We start from the raw sequence: 21,106 nt of genomic DNA, 5'->3' as shown, positions 1-21,106 counted from the left end.
AAATTAGATTATAAAAACTTGATCACTAGCTTCTTAATCTTTTTCACTCTACATAACAAAAATGTCCCACTTAAATTTTAACCTGTATATAGTCAAGAGCAGTTTGATACAAGACACTTCTGATGTTGTCTCATCTATATAGCAATACACCATGCCATGTAACTTTCTAGTGTTAGAAGTCAGTTTATACAAACTCAAAAATCCTTTCACTATCATTTTTCAGGTGGAGAAAGGACTGGAGGCAAAAGAATGATTTTCATCCTACACAGTGCCCAAAATTTATGAGTGTAAATAACATAAATGATGATTTGTTTTTAGCCTCACTCCGCACCTTTTAAAACTCAAACTAAGAATTCAAAGCAGAACCCGCTTTTTTGCCAGTTCTCCAGTCCTAAGTACAGAAAGTATACCAATACTCTGATTATTAAGAGTAAAAAATTTAAGCCAATTACACTTGTCCATTATGAAATATTACAAAGCTTCAGCAGGTTATTAGAATTTATTTAAGAATCTGGAGTTGATCATAAGCATGCTAGCTGTAAGAAGTTCTGTGAGAGCAGAAAATCTTTGGTTCCTTTCAATCATCCAAACTTAATCCTGTGTTTCTCAGCTTCCAAAAGCAGAGGAAATTCAACTGTACACAAGACCAAACCCTCAACTAGTGCATTTCATATTGACTCCACACATTTTCAACTGAAGCTGGCTAGGATATAAAACAACTACTTTTTGCTCTATGGAAGGCCACAGAGAGTAAAACCAGTAAAACACAAACAAACCTAACTGTTTGAAATCTACAGGTCAAAATGACAGTTCCCTCAGGAAGTGTTAAAATGAACAGGTGAACATAAAGGTCAACAGTGGTCAAAACTACTTTCCTTCTGCACTCTGATCAAACAACATAAAGTGAGCTTTCAAATTCTGTACTTACAAAAACTTTTCATAAAAGACAAATTATTTGCAATCTTCCACTCTTTTCTGAGATGAAGAAATAATGAGTGATTTCAGCATTTAAATGAGAAACAGGAAAGGGCCAAAAGGCACTCAGTATCTGCCCTCAGAAATCTGCACATTACCAAAGGACCGTCTACAGCCTCAGACAATTCAGCCTGCAGACCGCAACTGCGAGCAAACATTTGCACAGTCTGGAGTGCCAAGAGCCATATCCCTAAAGAAGTGAGTGTTGCATGTAACTGCACTGAGAGACTCGGCGCCCAGGGGAGAGCAGAGCAGAGCTGCGCCTACATTGTGGATGCGGAAGAGGCAGAGCGCCACGACGTGCGCGCACCACTTGGCCCCGGCGCCGCAGGTGCAGCTGCACGACGTGATCCGGCACCGGTCAAACATCACCGCCACGTTGTACGCGCCCTTGGGGGGCACCATCTGGGGGGGCACCACAGTGGCACTCAGGTGGAAACCTGTGGAAATTCACAAGCGCAAAGTTACTCTTCGGGCATTTGAGGAAAAGTTCAGTAATATAGGTATATGCTATTTAAGCACTGAAATAATGTCTGGCAACAACATCCATGTAAGGATGGACATGGATCTAGAGCCCCCAGTACTTTTTTCTTCCCAACCAACTATGCGTCTAAACATTAGCAGAGAAGTATAATATTTTATACAGGACTCCAATATAGCAGTTTTTAATATAATTAATTTATCTTATTATTTTAACAGAGAAAAGTGGAACTGGATAAAGTCATCCCTGAAAAGTGTCAGGTTTTGTTTACAGGGTCAAAGCTAGACTACACACATTTTAAGCATAACTTCTGTGCTAATTCTGGCAGCAGTGCAGAAAAGGTCAGGTGACTTGTTCAGAATTACTTCCAAGTCAATCAATTTTCACAATTTCACAGTCAATTAAAGAAGGCGGTGCTTAACCTGAGCACTTAATTCCACTTTGTGGCTCAGAAACTACCCATTTGTCATAAATTATGCACCTTCTTGCAGTGTTGTCAATATCCCTTTGTTACAAATCATGAACCCAGAAAAACTAAACCTCTTGCTTAGACTAAAAACAAAGGAAAGGAGAAATTTTAGGAATAATGCTTGAATCAATCTAGCCCCATTAATCAGCGACCATAAAGAAATAAATTATGACAAACGACTTTAGCAAAACTTAGCTTCATGTAAACTCATGTACAGTGTATACACATGGTACTCATAATGCAGCTTCCTCTGGAGATGTTACTCATCCAGAGGGATGTGTGATCAGGAAAAGGCCAGCAGGAGCAAGAATCTTCTACCATCCTGAAGGTGCCTGTCAGCAGCTAGTCATCCTCTAGAGCAAGGAGTATCAGCCTCAGAACCTTTCTGCTAATCTAGAATCCAGTTTTAATGAAGCACAGAAAGCATGGGGGCATCAAAGTCATAATCAAACTTCAGTCCAAGCGCCTACCTTAAGTGGAAAAATATAGCTTGGGACAGAAGATAGCTTCTCCACCATGAGGACATGGAAGTAGACTATAAAGCCACACTAAATGTTTATTATGATACCGTGAGATCATAAAAATGATGGTGTTCAGGACTGCACATGACCTACTAAATTTATTCCACTTAAAAATAATGTGCATAATTTCCTCCTCAAAATATAATCCTCAAACCAACACAAATTTGCTCTTACCTTGCTTAACCTTTCTATTTGTCCTGTTCACTACAATTCAAATCCTCTCCCTGATGTGATTATTTTGACTAGTATACATAAGGCCACCCAAATTCTTCAGCCATTTTAGCTATTGGAACAGAATCAAAACAAAAGAAGGCATTCACACAAAATTACTGCACTGCTTATTACCGCATACAGTTCTAATTTATGTTCCACATCTGGTTAATACAACCCAAACAGTTCAGCTAGTCCTTCTGTTATACTAAAAGCATCTCAGAATAATGCTCTGACTTTCACAGAAATTAAGCATTTCACAAGTTGGAATTACAGCACTTCTGTTTCACTGCAAAAAACTAATATACAAAAGGTGTTAGAGAAGCTGGATTCCAGCTACAAGCTCTTACCAAGTCCCTACCATGCCATTCTTTTTTGTATATGAAAACAGTTAACTGATAATGCAACAAGGGAAGAATACTTATAAAAAGAGACAAAATTTAAAGAGTTTAACATGACATGTCTGACACTTGCAATGCTAAGTCAATCAGCACTGCCCAGTTGACTCTTTTGCCAACACCAATCTTGCTGAATAATTGTTTGTGGGATGGCACAGGAAACCATACGAGGAAAGCAATCTGGATTATAAAGAATGGTTTCTTTTACCAGGAAAAATTAAAGAATCACAGAATCTTTAAGGCTGGAAAAGACCCTTAGGATCATCTACCCTAAGCATTAACCTGGCACTGCCATATTCAGCACTAAATCACGTCCCCAAGTTCCACATCAACTCTTTGCAACAGGGCTTTCTTCATCACTATTCTGTTACTGTTGTAAGGGCAGTTCTGATGCCCCTACGACAGTAACAGAAAACACACATTTCTGCTCAGAATTTAGGAATTTTTGGAGAAAAAAAGGAGAAAACAAGAGCTGAACAAAAGCTTTTACACACAAGTAAAAAGCAAGGCAATTTTGGACAGTTGTTTGTTTTAAACAACGAGAGAACCTCTAAAAAGCGGAGCCAAAGTCAGAATCCAAGCTGAACTTGCTGCTGCCCTTCTCAGCTGTTAAAAAGAAACTAAGACTATGATAGAAGAAGTCCCTGAAATCTACAACACACCTGTTTATGAACAGCAATAATGTCTTCAGTGCAACGATGTGGGTATGTGACTGCTACAGAGAGAATGGAGAGAGCAGGTCTACAAAAGCCAACTCCATGTGTATATGCAGCAGAAAGCTGTAAAAAATTGGGGGTTTGGAATATGATGAAGAGGTGCTACTGTTCAGAAATCACAGATATGGATATGCATGCAGACAAAATAACTAAGATTATTTATGGTCAAAAAATAAATCTTCGACTACAAAGGAAATGGGACAAAAAGAGCACAAAGCTCAAGTGAGGATTTGTCCTACTGAACACAGTACCACAGTGCACTGCTCAATCCCTCTGCAAATCAATTCCCCACTCAAGGACTGCTTCATTTCCTGTGTTTCTTCTCCCATTTGCCAGTGTATCAAACTCAATACTGCAATTACGCATCTTAAAACAATTCGGAGTGGACAACTAAAAATATATTCACCCCATCTCTGCTGCCCAGATTTTGGGCTGTTATTCATGGAAGAAAAACCTCCATGGTTAGAGACAATTCCTCTATTAAGGACAAGACAATCTACTATTTAAACGAAGTTCCTTCCCTTCCACACATACAATCCTTTGTCAAGTATCACAGTTGCTTCTACATGTACTTGAGAAGTTTTTCCCCATTATCACTCACCACTCCTCTTTTTCCCTACTCTTCTGTTCCTCTAAAGCACAGGTTTTGCACTAATATTCCCAGCCTTTATTCATGTACATTGTACTCACCTCCTCACCTTTTCAATGTATTACTGAAACAAGAGCTGACCACAGTCTTTTACTGTCTATCAAATATTTTGCTCTTTTCCACTGTAACAGCCACAGAAATGACTAAATTTCAGCAAGCTGCTTTTTAACTAATTTTCTCTCTCTTAAACATTTGGCTTCCTGAAGTTTAGCAGATTCCTTAGAGGTCTCTCTCAGCATTTCAGTCATGACATTGGAAGATTATTAATGCTCTCAAAAGCCAGTTTAATCGTATTTAGCAAAATTTCCAAATTAATGTTGACATTCCAAAATTAGTATCTGATCTCACTGACAACTCACTGACACTACGCGAGGTAGATTTAACTCAATCTGACTTATGGACAAGGAATCATTTCACTTCCTTTCACAAGAATTCCTGCTATTATTATTACAGTAGATACTGGACTAGGTAATATCCTTTCAGAGGCTTTACTCTATATTCAGGTAACAGGTCATCAGTCTTTTGCAGTTTGCATATGTCAAAGGCTATTTCCTTCTCTTTTTGTTCTCCCAAACCTTTATAGTACATGTCCTTTTATTCACTTTCTGAGGGCTCTTTACCTAAATTTATTCATCTCCCTCATCACTTAAGAATCAAGTATTCCTGGTTCTAATAACTAAACAGGCCCACAGAAGACTATCCCTCATCACATGAAAATACAAGAAAATTCCTCCTTAATACTATATAGTTTTTTATATTATCATTTTTCTTATTACAACAGGCTTGGTTCCCACATGCCAAATAATATTCTGACTCTGAAGCTCACATTTGCAGAAAAACAAATCTGCATGGGATTGACATGGCCCACCTTGACACACGAGTCGTACTTTTATTTCACATAATGCCTTCTGGTCAAACAGCTGTCACTGAAAAAGCTATCTCAATATTCTCCTTTGCTTCAAAGCATTTAATGAAAAATCTAGAGTCCAATTCTTTATAGAGATAAGATTAGCTTCTACAGCCAAAAAACATAAAGAACAAGATAGCAGGAGAAGTATAAAGCTCACTGTCCAACAAAAAGGATTTCCGTCTGCCAGAGTACTACATGAATAACTGTACTATTAATAAAACTCTTCTGCTACAAGAATAAACCTTGCAAACTTCCTCTGTGCCATACAGGCACTTCAGGCATTGATCATTTTATCAGACAACTAGAAAATCAAGTTCTCTTTAGCAATGAGGAATTTAAGCATTATGGAGAAAGAGGTACCCTATACAGTTTTCTGCAAAATGCTGACAGATTAAGCATCAGAACATTTCTGACCTTTCAGTCCATTTCACAGTTGAGCTGACTGAGGCCAAAATAAAACACAGCATTTATCCTGAGACATTACAAAGAATACATTTGGCAGAGAGTTTCAGGTAGGATGCCAGGAAAGCTTGTTTCGACACATGGTCATAGCACTGCTTTCCCATTGCAGATATGATTTTGGGACTCTGAAGTATCTAGAAGTGGAGCTGAACTGTTCTTACCTATCTGGAGAGGGTCTTTGACAGCCCTCACCCGGAAGAGCTGCTCTCCTCGCTGGAACTCATCTGCACTGCCATTTGCCAAGCACGAGTACAACCTGCAAGACATAAACAGAATGTGTCAGGATTAGTCTGGTTTTGAGAAACTTCACAGTATTATCCTCTTTGCTGACACGGCTTTTGAAAAACCCTTGCTATCTTGAATACAAAGCCTAGGTCTCTCCTGCCATTTCAACATTACAATTCAACCACAAAAACCATTAATCTCTTCCTAACTGGGTTTGTGCATAGCCATTGGTAGTTTTAGGAATTTCCACCTAAGGTTCTGAAATACAAACTCATTCGCAGTCTAAGATTAAGCCTTTATATAGCACAGTATAGTTCAAGTTCTAATGTTAGCATGCCACAGTAAAAACTCCTTCTAGACTAATTATCTGCATGCTCTTGTGAGTTTTTCTAATATCTGTGTTCATCAGAATAATGAGTAAACCAGCTGGATTGCTCTATTCCCTAGCAGGTGATCTTATATCAGCACTTCTGACATTATCTCCCCCATTTGGTACCTGAACTTTAGACAAACATATCCAAGAACTTGCAGCAAGATTCCTTCTAATAAGAGTCTAGTATCATTACTTTGCAACAAAATTCTAAATGCACAGTTACATGGGTAGACCTCTATAACATAAAAGCTTCAGCAAATCTTAGAAAGAGATCTAAAAGCAGAAAATCTTTGACTATAGTTAATGTGGAAACATAAGAAATATAGACCTCTGACTATATCAACTCTGATCACTAATGTAGTCAGCAAATTCTGGTTCTCCTATTTACATGAACAAAAGCCACTGCACACTGAGCAACCCCTCTTTTGCAATTTCTGAACCTAGTTAAAGCTCTGACTACAGCAACAGGTTCAAATAGGAAAGATGGCTTTGTAAGACTAACATAAGGACAAAACTCTACAAGCTAGCCTACTGCTACTCAAGTTAAAGGGTGTATTTATTTTGCTATCCTTTACACACAGAACCTAGACATCTACATGGTTTTCCTGGCACATATGCAAGGTAACTCACTCCAGAATAAAACCCCAGATCACAACACATCACACAGTAATCTATCTATGTATTACAAAAGGCACATGAGAGCCACAGAAGCACCAAATATACAGGACATCAAAAGGACAGTGATTCTCCTCAAGTGAACAGAACATTCTCTTAAGCATCAATGAAAAATAAAGAGTATTTATTACCTGATATCCTCCTCATTTTCTGGGAAACTCCAGAAGGCGATTCGAAGTTGCAGTTGTTCAGGCACTGGAGGATAAACTTTCTCCACCACCTCAAATGGAATGTGAAATGCAACCTGTTTTGCAGAGAGTTCCACCAATGGGATCACCAGCCCATCTAGCAAGACAAGAAACAAAACACAATTAGCCATTCAGAGAAGAAAACTTGTGAGAGGTTAAAGAGGTCAAAGCAGGGAGCTCTTCCACCTTCTCTTTAATCTCACCATGTTGAAGACTATTTTTGACGGATAGTAAAAGTCAGCCCAGAAATGTTCTGAAGAGCTGTCTCTCAACTCCATGTCTGTTTTCAGCCACTCAGGGCATGGGCACACATCCCAAAAAAACAGTCCTTGGCCAAAAGAGCTGCACCAGCCTAACAGTTGGTCTCCAGACAAAACTGACATTGTTTAGTGAGACTTAAAGGTAACCAAGTATTTTCCCACACATTTCTGTTATAATGTGGCAGCAACATCCTGCAAATTCCAGCAGTTTACACAAAGAACTAGTACAACACATGTGCCCAAGCAGCAAGGAAACGGTTATCCATAAACCTTAGTTTTGAGTTTTTCTGACAGTATCAGCTATTTACAAGGTTTAAATTCCAATTAGTATTTGTTGGTTTATTCCCTTCACCACCACCTTTCCTATGATATCTGTCTTTATACTTCTTTAGAGAAGCAACTGGGATTCATATGTCAGTGCTGACTACACTACACTCAGGAGGATCTTTAACTAAAGGCAGTAAGAGCTTTATATAAATACATTTAACCATCACCCTTCTACCAAGCCAACTCCACTTTTTATGTTTTTACCTGCAGATGAAGAATCCTTATCAGGCTATAGAACCCTTACGTTTCTGCTTTGCTCTCATCCAGATCACATTTTATAGAAAATATCAGACTTATCTGCAAGTACATCCCTGCCTTACTGAGATCACCTCCTGACCCATAACTACAGCAGCCTTGGTTCCCCCAGCTTCCAAACCCTGATGCCAAACCCCTAATTAATTCAGTTTCAGATAGTCAATGTTATGTCTCTCTGCCTCCCTCACCAGCCTCTGAAACACCACTGGAAGCCAGGATGTAAACCAATCCGGCCCCCAGCTTTCCCTCCACACCCTCCAGGCAGCATATCAAAGGAAAACTTCAGCCCTGATGTCAGCAAGCACTTTCTCACCCTCTGCCTAGAGACGCCCTCCAGTCCCAACAGCTGGGAAAGATCCGACAGAAGAGGGCTTTCAAAGTGCCTGCATACAGCAAAGCAGCCAACATCTCCCCCAGCACTGCACAGACCTGACAAATGAAAGGATTACATAAATATGGGAAAAATGCAGTTTTCAAACATCCACATTTATGATTTCTTTTGCAGTGAAATTAGATTAATTAGCCACTATTCCTTCTCCCAGACAGAGTCAGTCTCTTACTATCAGGGTTATTTCTCTACCACCAGTGATTTTTTCTCTGTTATAGATCCAGTCTCTGTTTTACAGTGCTATAATCCCATTCACAAATATGAGAGAAACAGATTATAAAATGAACAACAATGGGAAAAGATGTGTCCCCTTCTCTATAGGAAGCAGATAAACAAGCTTATAGCAAAAAAGTAATTTCACTTACACTTTTGACAACCAAAACAGGTGTAAAGCTTTCAAGTCACTAAAAAATACACTGCTTTTAATTAGTCCCTGAAAAGTGTACTGTTTTTAATTAAATACAGTTAAAGTAATTAAATATAGTCAAATTAATATCATTCCTGCTGCTACAGTAGTAGTAGATACCACAGAAAGTCCAAATTGAGGTACTTTCACACTTGAAATTACTCTGAACAATGAAAGGAGAGGTATTTTGCATGGTTTAAAATTAATTTCTTCAATAGAGGTTCTTTATTCAGTTATCTCATTACACAGCACTAGAAAAGAGGTAACACCTAAACAAACTCTAACAGGTTCAAAAAACTACTTCAGTACTGATTGAAACACCTGCACATTGTTCTGAGAGCTGCAAGCCTTCAGCCTGGATGGTATTCTTTTTATACAGATCTGGTGCTGGGTATGGAGGCTGGATTAGAAATGCTACAACATGAGACCTCCTCATCTGCTCCAGCACAAGCCTAGCACAAGTCAGCCAGCTTAATTTTCATAACTGTACAACACAGTGAAGTAAGGTAAGGCTGACTTTGCACTGAACCCATTAACTGATTCATCAGCTGTACTGTGTTAGTAATGAGCAGAAGACAGGTGGCCAATTATGTGGCATAGCTCAGAGCACACAGCTGAAACATCTTCAGAATAAGGCAAAAGCAGTAAAACCTGGAAGGAAAAAAAACAATCTTATTACAAAACCATGCACAATTCTAAAGTTCAGAATTTTCTACAAGAAAAAAGAGAGATGGAAAAAATTGTGAAAATTAACTGAAAAGTAGAAAATAATTTGTCAATCATACTCCAAGCATAAGTGAATTCACAATAGCTCCCCTGGCACACATGTAAATGCTAAAATTAGGAACTTAAACTTCCTTAAGTTTCAAGGGGGTAGTCATCTATGTAGGCAAGGTGAGACAATCCCCATATGCAATATGGCTCAGAGCAGCATTACAGGGTCTTTTCCCGATTTACTCCTGGAAAGTCGGCTGGACAGTCCTACTTTGGTGCTAAAACTAGACTTCAAATATTCTCATCTGAGTCCTAAACAAAGAGAGATCTATGCAAAAAGTCTTTTTCTGGATACACAAATCCTGGGTTGGTGGATTTATATCTACTTGTACCAAGAAGTATTATCAATAAAACAGAAAAAAGGTTCTATCTAGAAAAGGTTCTATAATCTTTTCAGCAACGAAAAAAAAGGAAGTCTGCTAAAAATTACAGGAGAGAGCATCACAGCTTCTGCTCAGAAAGCAAATATAAGTATAGGAAGGAAGACTGCAAATTTATTATTAAAAAAAATTACACAACAGTGAAGTCAAAGTTGATGAATTCTTGAGATAAAACTATCCAAGGGAGAAGATTATTTTAAATTGTGGAGCAAAACTAGCAAGAATCCCTATTTGCTCTTAGGAAGCAGACATGACACCAAGTAGAACAAAAAGCACATTTCAACTCTTGGAAGAACAGAGTCACAAGTAAAGCATAAACAACCTGAAACAACTCTCACATGTTAAATTACTAAGACAACCCAGGTCTGGAAGGGATTTTGAGAAACTATCTAATCTATATCTCCTACCTAAAACGCAAGATCAGGCATATCTGAACTGTTCTGAATAAATCACATCTCATTTACTGCCACAAAGAACATGCAGCCTTGACAAGGACTACCCTTGCTCTTTTTGCTAATGTTTTACATGAATTACAGGTTTCGTTTTAATAGTCATTTTGTAACAGCTAAAACTTTAGCATAGATGTAATTATTCCTGCTGGAACAACAACAACAACAAAACACCTGACCCCAAAACAGCCAACACAAGCTGTGCACACAAACCAACATTTTCACCAGCAGAACAACTTCTGTGCCAGCAGGACTTACCACAGAGAGGAATGTGCAGCAGTTGCTTAAGCTTTCCTATTAGTGGGTAGGCTGCAATAAGTTGCAGCCAACAATTACTCATAAAAACAGATCATGCTCAAAATGAGCTAGCAGTATTCCTTCAGCACAGTAACCAAAAAACAGAGAAGAAATGGCTTGAATCATCAGCAGAACAGGAACCAGGAGAATACCAAGCAGCTATTAAAACACAACAAAGAAAAAACAACTTGGCTAAACATGGAATGTATCTGTTATCAGGTTATTTCCATTGACTTACTTTCATTTGACACACATCCTACAAGTAAACTATACATATCAGTGAATGAATACAAATGCAAGTGAACAAAACTCACAGCCAGAGATAAGACATGGCCATAAAGATAGGACACATTGTTTCCCTATACATAACTTCAGAAAAATGGCATGTTAGGCTGCATTATCTCTTCAGAGATGAGTCTACAGCTTTGATTTTATAGCAATCCCTGGTCCTCATCTGACCTTTCCCCTCACCTTTCTCACTGGCTGCACTCCTAAACATAACAAAGAGTAACAAAGTAATAGAACTACACACGGAACAAGAAGATGAAGAAAATTAAGTGAATCACCTCTGATATCAAAAGCTAAAGTGAGAACAGTAAAACTAAAAGTAAATATTCAGAGTTCAATCTTGACTGGTGAAGGAGGTATGGGGGGTGTTACAAAACCTGTTTTACAAACCTCATTTTAAAAATAATAAATAACACATTACTTTTTACATTATTTCCAATGTAGAAAGACAAAAGTGTTACTGTAGAATGCACTTACAGCATTTCTGCTTGTTTAATTTAAACACCTGTCAGTAGAATGCCCCTTGGCTTAAGTCAGTGATCCACTGTCTCTCTGACATCCCTTAAAACCAAAATGTGCTGAGAATTCTCAGAGAGGCAAGCAGAGGAAGCACTGAATTTAATAACAACATACCTAAATCAACTATTTGAAAATATTTGTTTTCTTAACTGTTTTCTGTACATTTCCTTCTAAGAGTCTATTGTTGGCTTTAGTTTATTCTCTTGGGGATTTTTTTTTCCTTTCTAGAAATTTATTCAGAGTTGATGTCTTTAAGAAGCAGATGCCAGAGAAATACAGTCCTTCAGGACTCAAACTCGGCAAGAAGTATCAGAAAACTTCACCTTTGTCTTCAATGCTGTAATACTTGAGGGTGAATACTGTGAATGTACAGTAATTTCACGATTATAAGCCGCACCATTTTGACTTAAATTTTGGTCCGAACCCAAAGTGCGGCTTATAATCAGGTGCGGCTTATATATGGACAAAGAATGAAAAGTTGCTGTTTTAGTTTGGAGGACAGGTGTCTGCTGAGAAAGGCAGGAATTTCTCTTTGAAATGGAGAATGTAAACCCCCTCTCTCCAAATTATTATAATTTTGAAATCAAGGGGCTTTCAGGCAAAAATATGGAAATTAGGAATAACAGTTCATTTCTAGGGAAATCAAAATAGAAATACAGTACTATAAAGAAACAAACTCCAAACCCTGACAAAGTCAGAGTACAACCTGACACCCTGTCAGGAAGGGTGTTGGTAGCAGTCCCATTCCATGGTGGCTGCATCCTCCTGCAGTGACAGATGTGATTCAGTTGGAGCATTGCTCCTGTACAAGGTGCAGTTTCCCTCTGGAGGTCCAGTGGTGATGTGGAGAAATCCGGTTTTCCTCTGGAGTCCAGTGGAGAAAGGGGCTCCCTTAGTGTCCCAAAACCTCTGTTTTTATCTTGGTAAGAAATGTTGGGATCTTCCCCCTGGATGGAGCAACTTCCAATGGGATGACGTAATTTTATCAGTCACACAGTGGGACTCAATGGCCATTAGCAGAAAATGACTCTCTGGAGGAAGGATGGCCCATTAGTAGAATGTCTCCCACTCTCAACAGATGGTGATAGAATAGATACCTTTTATCACACTCTGTATTGTAACGTGCGGCTTATAATCAGGTGCGGCTTATGTATGGACAAAGAATGAAAAGTTGCTGACACCCGGAAGTGCGGCTTATACTCAGTGCGGCTTATAATCGTGAAATTACTGTAGCCTTAAAACAGTCTCCAAAGGTGAACATTGCAAAATGAAACCTAAGCCTTTTAATTTAAAACGTACTTGTTATTTCAAATAAATTATATGCAAGGCATTTAGGCCATTGCTCATACTTCTTTTTTTTCTTCCATTTTACCATATAATCAACATCTTATAAAAAGCAACTTGTTTATTAAAAATAGACAAAATCCATCTCTGAACTTCGGTTAAGCCACGTGGTATGTACAAGAAGCATTTTGCAAAAGTGTGAAAATAAGACACTTTCTCTTCCTTTAAATGTATTTCTCACCCAAAGCTCCATCCACAAGGCACATGAATTTCCCTATGCCCTATTCAAAGAGGTGTTAATTAAGAGCAGAATGGATTAAATAGCTCACAGATATACCACCATCAGTAGGTTTTCTACCACACTAACATTTTGCCTCCGTAAGTCCCAGTCCTACAAAGTCAACAGAAAGGGAACATCACAAGTGTTGAACTAACATCCTTGCAGAACATAAGCACCAAGGGCCACAACGCACATTTGTGTCTGCTTGCTGTTCTGTGGCTTTCAAGCACAGACTTGTGAGGTGAGTGTTGAATACTTACTATATGATTTCCCCAATTTCAGGCAACATTATTAAAAAACACAGCCTATCTTTAATGCAGTAGTACATAATACATAGAGATGATCGAATATTAAGAGCGTCCTTAAATAGTCTTGGGATTACAATCTTGGGAGTAAAACAGACCCAGTATAATTAAATTAAGGTTCACGGTCCAGCCACAAACAGGACAGCTGTATTTTCAAAGAGATCAAGGAAAAGTTCTCCACCTGCATGGAAGAGACTTTTCAGCTACTCTGTGCCTGTAAGACTTGGAAAATATGAAGTACTGAACCACAATCACCAAGCTCCAGAAAAAAACTAAATACTTCACGTAGAAACCCAACTGAAATAACCAACATAAATTTTAAAATAGAAAAGAAAGAGAGGTAACATACAAGCACTTAAAACAATTGAATCATTGACCTTTAAACACCCATACCAAAATGGGTTGAAGTTAGGGGAGAGAGGATTTGGAGTAAAAGAGTGCAACTAAATCGAACAGCATGAGAAACTTCCATTGTAAAGGCTCACAAATGAACTGCTGGAGCAGCTCTGAAACTCTATCGTATAGCAAAAGAAAGATTGGCTACATGAATGCTGAGAGAAGACCATCCAAAAAAGCACATTAGATAATGAAGAAAAACTTGAGTCAAGATGCCCTCTTTCAGGCCATGATTCATATTCTTACAATTAGGGATTAACTGCCCTTCAAAAGATCATCAATCTCTCAGCTGCATATGATCTCTTCAAATCACACAGCAGGTTTCAGTGGTGTTCAATGTGAACACACATCACAGACTGCTTCAGCTGGAGCTGCTGGGTGCTCTTACAGCAGCCCAGCAGACACAAGGACTGAGCAGACACCAAGAAGGGGCACCACTTTCTTGTCCCAAATACAAGGCAAGGGAAAAAGCCAACAGGCAAGCCAAGGGGTGAAGACCCTAAAGCGGAACCAAGGCCCTCCTACATCAGAACCTGTTAGCTGAATGGACACAGGGAGCTGCATCTGCACTCAGTCATAGTGTAGCCTGACTACATGCATAATGAAACATCTGAAAACCAGAAGACACAATGCAATAGTCAAACACTGCTCCCAGCTGTCTTCAATTAGCTGTTTCCAATTCCCCTGCTTCCAATTAATAATTCCATGATATGTTGTAGAAAGGGAAAAAAACCACAACATTCCTTATAAGAAAAACCAACCAAACCACAGTATTGCTAAAAAGCAGAAGTTTTTCTTTTACAAGTTAAGGAAACTAATGTGAAGATACAGGTTCCTGATTCCCCAACTATTTGTGCAGCATCAATCTTAAGAAAATAAGCAACGCCTTTATACTGAAATATCTGCTGTACCAAGCTATAAAGTTTCAGCTATTTGCTTCTCAGATACTACACACTTCAAACCAATTCTCTGAAAAACATCTCAGCATTCACAAAGCCAGCTGCAACAACAAATGGAGAACAACAGCCTTTGGTGGAATTCATCTGTGTGAGTTTTCACATGCTGTGACAGATCAAGAGTGCTAGACAAGACAAGAACAGGCATCAACTGATGGAGAAAGGATGCTACAAATGTTATTGCTGATTTACTGTTAATCAAGCTTGCTCAGAGCACAGATTAGAGGAAATATTCTCACCTGAGGGCTCCCTTGGTTTTGTTTTCTCTTAATGCTTCTGTACTTTTAAAATATCCACATACTCATGACAAGGAAGCACAACTAAACAAATGATCTAGCAAAAGGAGTAAGTACAGGACACTGTAATGCAACCCTCAAGTATTTCAGGCAATTAGCCACAGGAAAAACTCTAAAAATGTTTTTTTTTCAAGAGGCTTATATGGCAGGATGATATTCTCCTCATGGAAGAATGAAAGTATTTATATATACACACACATATACACATTTTTTTAAATAATAAAAGACATATTCCTAGAGAGAACTGCAAAAGCAACCAACAAATTAGCAAAATGCTCCAGAGAACAAAGCAAGATTCACTTTGAAGCACAGGTACACTAATTTGTTCACAAAAAAACTCAAACAAAAAACTATCAGGATTATTTGGTTTTATTTTTCTGTCTAAGCAATTCACTCATTAAACATGCACATAGCCTTCTTCTTACTGCCTGTAAATAGTGCAGAACTCTCAACTAAAAATTTTGTGTCTTTTTAGATTTAGGAACTAATCTGCTCCTGTTATTCGCTTTTATCTTTCTCCTTCTCCATTGCTACTACCCCCATAAGCTTACTAACAGCATTAAAACCCTAATGGGATCTGTGTTTACAAGACGTTCTTATACCTCTTATTTCCTTAGTGAGAGTTATGCAACTCTATCTGATCACAAACATTTTGCAGCAGTGAAATGACATTGAAAATTATGTCAATGTGTTGCAAATGCAAAGATATAAAACCACGTTAAAAGCAAAAATAATTTGGGGGAGGCCTACATCAGCCCTAAGCCACACAATGATAATTTTATGTAGAAAAATGTAGAAAAAGATGAATAAGCAACATAATTTTTTCATTAGCACTTACTGGATAAGACTAATGAGATTCATAGCCACAAAGCATTAAAAATTCAATCCCAGATGGGCAGATTACAGTCCAGAGTTGGAAACTTCATAACTGACAAACTGCATCAACTATTACTACACAAATTCCATTGCAGACATTACACCATTTTATGAACAACACTTTTTTTTAACCCAATGCAAAAGGGTTGTTTTACCACAGAAGGGTGTCCAATTCACTCACAGTCTCTGCCACCTGAAGCAAAAGCCATAGCAGAGTCTAATTTCATCTGAATTCAATTTCTGAAAACTGCTTAACACTACATCACAAACAGCTTGTATGTGTAGGTCAAAATAGTTCATGGCTCAAATTATCTTTGGTTGCTCAATTTGGATTTCCCTTCTAAATGAGAGATGTATATTATCTGGCTGATGGCATATACATATCTCCTGGCATCATGACTTCTACCTCCAAGATTAAGATAGTTTAGGAAGCTACAATTAGTTCCTTCCATAAAGCAGGCCTTAATATACATTAAAATATCAGAAAAACAATACTTGTATTTTATTTGCACACAAGCCCTGTAGAATTGCAGCACACAGATGACTGCAGATTTAGAGGGGTGAGTGGGTGGGTTTTATTTTTTTTTCTAAGTGTCACTGGTTTTAAACCTGTTAATGCTTGCAGTTCCATTCTGCACATTTCCTGACAAACCCATTTCACTGTGGTTTTTTTACATTCCCTCTCTGGATGCATTCAGAGTTAAAAAAACCCCACAACTGAAAACTGACTTAACTTTGCTCACCTGTGGAGAAATGACATTACCACTGTGCTAGCATCAATCAGAGAGACTGCACCTCAAAACAGGTTTTGCTAATGAACCTGCATGTAACAGAGGAAGAAGAATGCCACACTCAGCACAACTCCTGCTGTTTCAATACTAGACTGAGTTAAAACTATTTTATCTTTAGTTTATTATTTTTAAAGTTACATCTTTAAGTGTTCCAGTGTCATGCCAACTTCACCTGACTTCATGAGACAAAAAAAGCCTAGAAAAAAGAAAGCTGGTGAGGTTTTGCAGCGGTAAGCAATAACTGACCAGAGAACTAAAACTCAGAAGATGTGCAATGTTACATTTGGTAACAACAAAACATGTTTGATGCGGGAGGAGAAAAAAAATCCACTATTTGGTCATGATTTTAGGACAGAAACAGAGCCAAAACTCCTCCATCACTAACTTGAAGTCCTAAGATCTTACTCCCCTATATTCTGCCTATGACCTGCACCTATGTTCTGCAACAAGAAGAGTTTGTTGCAAAGGTATATAATGTACCCACAGAAAACATCTGCTCTGAGAAAATGCAAGGACCTCTTCAAACACAAATCAGATCAAAAAGGTGTTTCTTCTGTTTCTTCCATTTAATTACATTGCTAATCCTATGCAATAACCGTGAAGATCTGCACAAGGCTACATTGATGAAATTGGAATATTCTGTGACCTTGTTTTCAACTCTCACCTACTCTGACATCACTCAGATCCCAAAACTCTGATACCAGTATTAGGCACGTAATACAGCATTCACAACTTGACAATCTCCTCTGAAAATTCAGACAAGAAAATTCTTATTTTAAACCTTTCCATTTCCTTCCCTAAAAAAAAAATGAATTCATTTCGTAAAAAGAGCAGCCTGGGCAAGCAACCGACAGCTGTTAGAAATCCCAAAATAAACAGCAGATTTTTGTAAAGCAAGACAGACAGTGCTACAAAACACTGCATTCATGCCAGTGCTGGCCAAGGTTTCATGACAAATTGGGCAGCTTGCATTCAAAATAACTCTACAGCTGATGAAGCAGATTCGCTCCAGGCAAGTCATTTCCCCTGCACTGTTACTCCTTGCTCTCTCACCCTGTGCAGAAAGAATTCTGCACAAGCAGGATTGTGCATTCAGAACACAGACATCAAACAACTCCTGCCTCCTGAAAGAAAACTCAGTATTACCAATTATTCCCACTCCTGCCCCACATAAGGTATTTAAAAAGCTCAGAATTCAAAATTCTCTCCAGTGGCCTATGACCAAAAAAAAGCTACAAAAACCAAGACGGACCAAACGTTTTTCTGAATAGGTGATGGAATACAAATATAAATCAAAAGTCTGACTTCACCACAGTTGAGAATCAATCTCTATCAAGAACTATTGGTATGTTTTCAGACACAAATGGAAGTCATACAAAACACCATGCAACCTCCACTATTTAATGTACTGTTCTCTACAGCACCATCCTTAGTAACCATCCTTAAGTATAACATGCAAAATTAATCTCTAACCAGTTTTTTTAATATGTCTAAATAAATTCCAGGACAGTATCACTTGGCCTCCAAACAAATGCACTGGCAAACACTGAAGAACTGCATTTACTGAATATACCAGCACGACAGCTTTTGGGGGGCTGATGGGAAAGTTATTCTCTGAAAAGAATAAAGGATAAGGCATTCTCACCTCTAGAGTAAAAAAAAAATTAAACAACTGTCAGGAACTAGGAGAAGGTATCACCTCTTAATATCACCAACTGGAAACCAATAAGAGGTTTAAATATCTATTCCATAAACACAAGTAAAAAGAAGTTAGATATCTAAACGCTTTTGAAAATAATCTTAATTGACTCCTTTCTCTCTCCTTTGGTTTTGTAAAATCTCCCCAAATCTAAGTCCTGGGTTGTGGCTTTATGTGAGGTTACAGAGCTCTGTCAGCACTGTCCTTCAGTTCCAGGGTCTCCCACCACAGCCCTCAGCCAGCCTGAACCCCCTGCTGGACACAAGCCTCCAACTGCTCTTCTGTAAACCTTCAGCCCCTAGCAATCACATTTTCTCCCACTCAAGGTAAAGTATTCATCCGATCGTTTGTTAATAACCTACAGCTGGACAAAGTCCCTCTTCTAAGAAGAAATGAACTCTTTTCCATTTTCCCCACATCATCTGTAAGGAGAACAAAATCGGTAAAACAAAACTGAGTACAAAGGCACATGTGAAGCAAGCAGGCATCTACAGAATGTTTACAGAGGAAGGGTTAGTTAAAAGCATGTCTATTATTTTCAGTGCACAAAAATAATACCTAAAGTATCCCCGGAAAACTGCGAGGTACTGATTAACTGCAGTCCATTGCATGAATTTGTGTAGGCAAATGAATAATAGCTCCCAAGATCTCCCCAATATCACAAGATTGAACTATCTTCTGAAAATGCCTGCAGAACACAGTTCCTATTCATTACTAGACAGGCAAAACTAACTCCCCTGTCCTTGAGAAAGATAAGCAGCTTAGCTTGACCCCATGCACTTTTAATTTACTGCTTTAAATGCAAGAAAGTAGTCAACGAAACTTCGAGATATTTTAGGTCAAATACAGCCTTCTCTGCAAGACATGTATAAAATGCCTAAGTTACAAATATTTTCACCTGGAGCTCTGGTAAACAAATCTACCAGCTACATTTCTTTTCTTCCTCCCATCTCAGCATTCACTGACCTAAATATGAGGTAAGAAATGGAATTACATGCAATATGCAACAGGAACTGTAAAGAGCTCAGAATTGCTAAATGATGCCCTATAGACTTCACAAATGTATTAGCTTCTCAGAAAAATGGTAATTTCATTTGTACACCTATTAATTACGTACTACTACTACTGCAGGACTACCATGAAGCTTCAACGTCAAACCCAGACCAAATATTTTTACATTAGCAATTGTTTCCTAAAAGCATGGAACTTGGGCATTCAAGCCATCATCAAGCTGTTCAATTAGCCTCCAGCATGAAATAACAAGACTTCATGTTGGTGCAGTCTCCAAAGGATGAGGCAGACGTGATTTACCACGTAAGAATTCCAGTACAGGGATATTAAAGAGAAAATAAAAATACTAAAGAATCAATTTCACAACTGGTGATACACAAAGTCAGGCAAACAGGAGCACATGCAGGGAACAGTAAACCTGAAACAAGACAAGGACAGATTCCATAAGGCCATACAATACCCAATATTCACAGGTCCAGAAACTTTTCTGCATTTCAACCAAGAATGTTGTTTTTGTCACACACTTCGGCAAGATGCCAAAGAGCCATCAAGAATGGCTCTAATGCCATGCACACGGGCATTATTTAATGAATATGATTAAGAGTCTAGATTGTATCTTGACTACTTTTATTGTAAGGTAGACTCATTTTTTTTCTTTCCTTCTGAGGAGATATGCTCAAAGCAGCATCTTTAGAGATCTCAAGTGCAATGAACAGAATAGCCACAATTAACTTTTTCCACTAGTTTATCTGCAGGGGGCTTGGGGGATAGGAGCAATACTAATTACATTTTAAAACATTTTTCATGTTCAGGTCTCCAGCAATGAATTATCCATGTTTACCAATACTTCTGGATAGCAAATAATGATGACCATCTGCTTAAATTCTTCATCTCTCTGAACAATCACCTGCCCACTGCTGCAATAAATCACCATGTAAATGTCTTAACTTGGGAGAAAAAAGTAGCTTGGATGCTTCCCTGCAAAGACACACTGCTTGCAGATAAATTCTGGGTAATATTCCTTTTATCATGCTGTCTCTTTATATTTTTGTAAAAAAAGGTGGACTTCTTTGTTCTATTGTTTTTGGTCTCTGAGGTCCCTCTTGTTCATTCTGTCAACTATGCTCTCCCCTCCAGCATCCAGCTTTTCTCCCACAAAGGGAGAGGATTTCTTTTGAGGGCAGATATTTTTCTTCCACCTTCCATCTTATCAATTTATTCTTTCCCTTTCTTTTACATGCCAATTTTTATCTCACAAGAAGAAGCTTGAAAGCCCTACTATATGTCTCACAGTCACAAGATAAACCTAGAAGACAAAAGAAAGGCAAAAATGTGACTGAGACATCAAGAAATAATACTCAGGTCCCCCTACTTGCAGCAGCTGAATGAGGATGTTAAGATTTTGGTTAAAGACACTACTCCTGCAATCTTTTCAGATTTCTTCCTTCTGTGGAAAGGAAATGTCTTAACTTCCAATTTTTTGCTCACACCAGCAAAGATTTAAGCAAATACAAAAAAATTAATACAAGCTTTTTCCAGCTTGTATTTTTTTACCTAATCAATACTGGTAAATACTGACATCTTTATTTTTCGTAATTTTTTTTCCCCTTCCAGCAA

General features: G+C 38.3%; 1 protein-coding gene across 3 annotated transcripts in view; it reads right to left on the bottom strand.

The window, feature by feature from the left end:
- ZSWIM8 (zinc finger SWIM-type containing 8) overlaps positions 1 to 21,106 on the bottom strand; it is a 55,797-nt gene that overhangs the window by 27,020 nt on the left and 7,671 nt on the right. For all 3 annotated transcript variants that reach the window (XM_033066572.2, XM_033066569.2, XM_033066571.2), the window contains exons 2-4: positions 7,196 to 7,349; positions 5,953 to 6,047; positions 1,243 to 1,415 (exon numbers count right to left, since the gene is read on the bottom strand). In XM_033066572.2, coding sequence (XP_032922463.1) covers positions 1,243 to 1,415; positions 5,953 to 6,047; positions 7,196 to 7,349 — 422 coding nt within the window. The remainder of the gene's footprint in view (positions 1 to 1,242; positions 1,416 to 5,952; positions 6,048 to 7,195; positions 7,350 to 21,106) is intronic.

Source organism: Catharus ustulatus, chromosome 8 (genome assembly GCF_009819885.2).
Source record: "Catharus ustulatus isolate bCatUst1 chromosome 8, bCatUst1.pri.v2, whole genome shotgun sequence".
Lineage (NCBI taxonomy): Eukaryota > Metazoa > Chordata > Aves > Passeriformes > Turdidae > Catharus > Catharus ustulatus.
The sequence above is the reverse complement of the archived record's forward strand: the minus strand, read 5'-3'. Positions and strand labels throughout refer to the sequence as shown.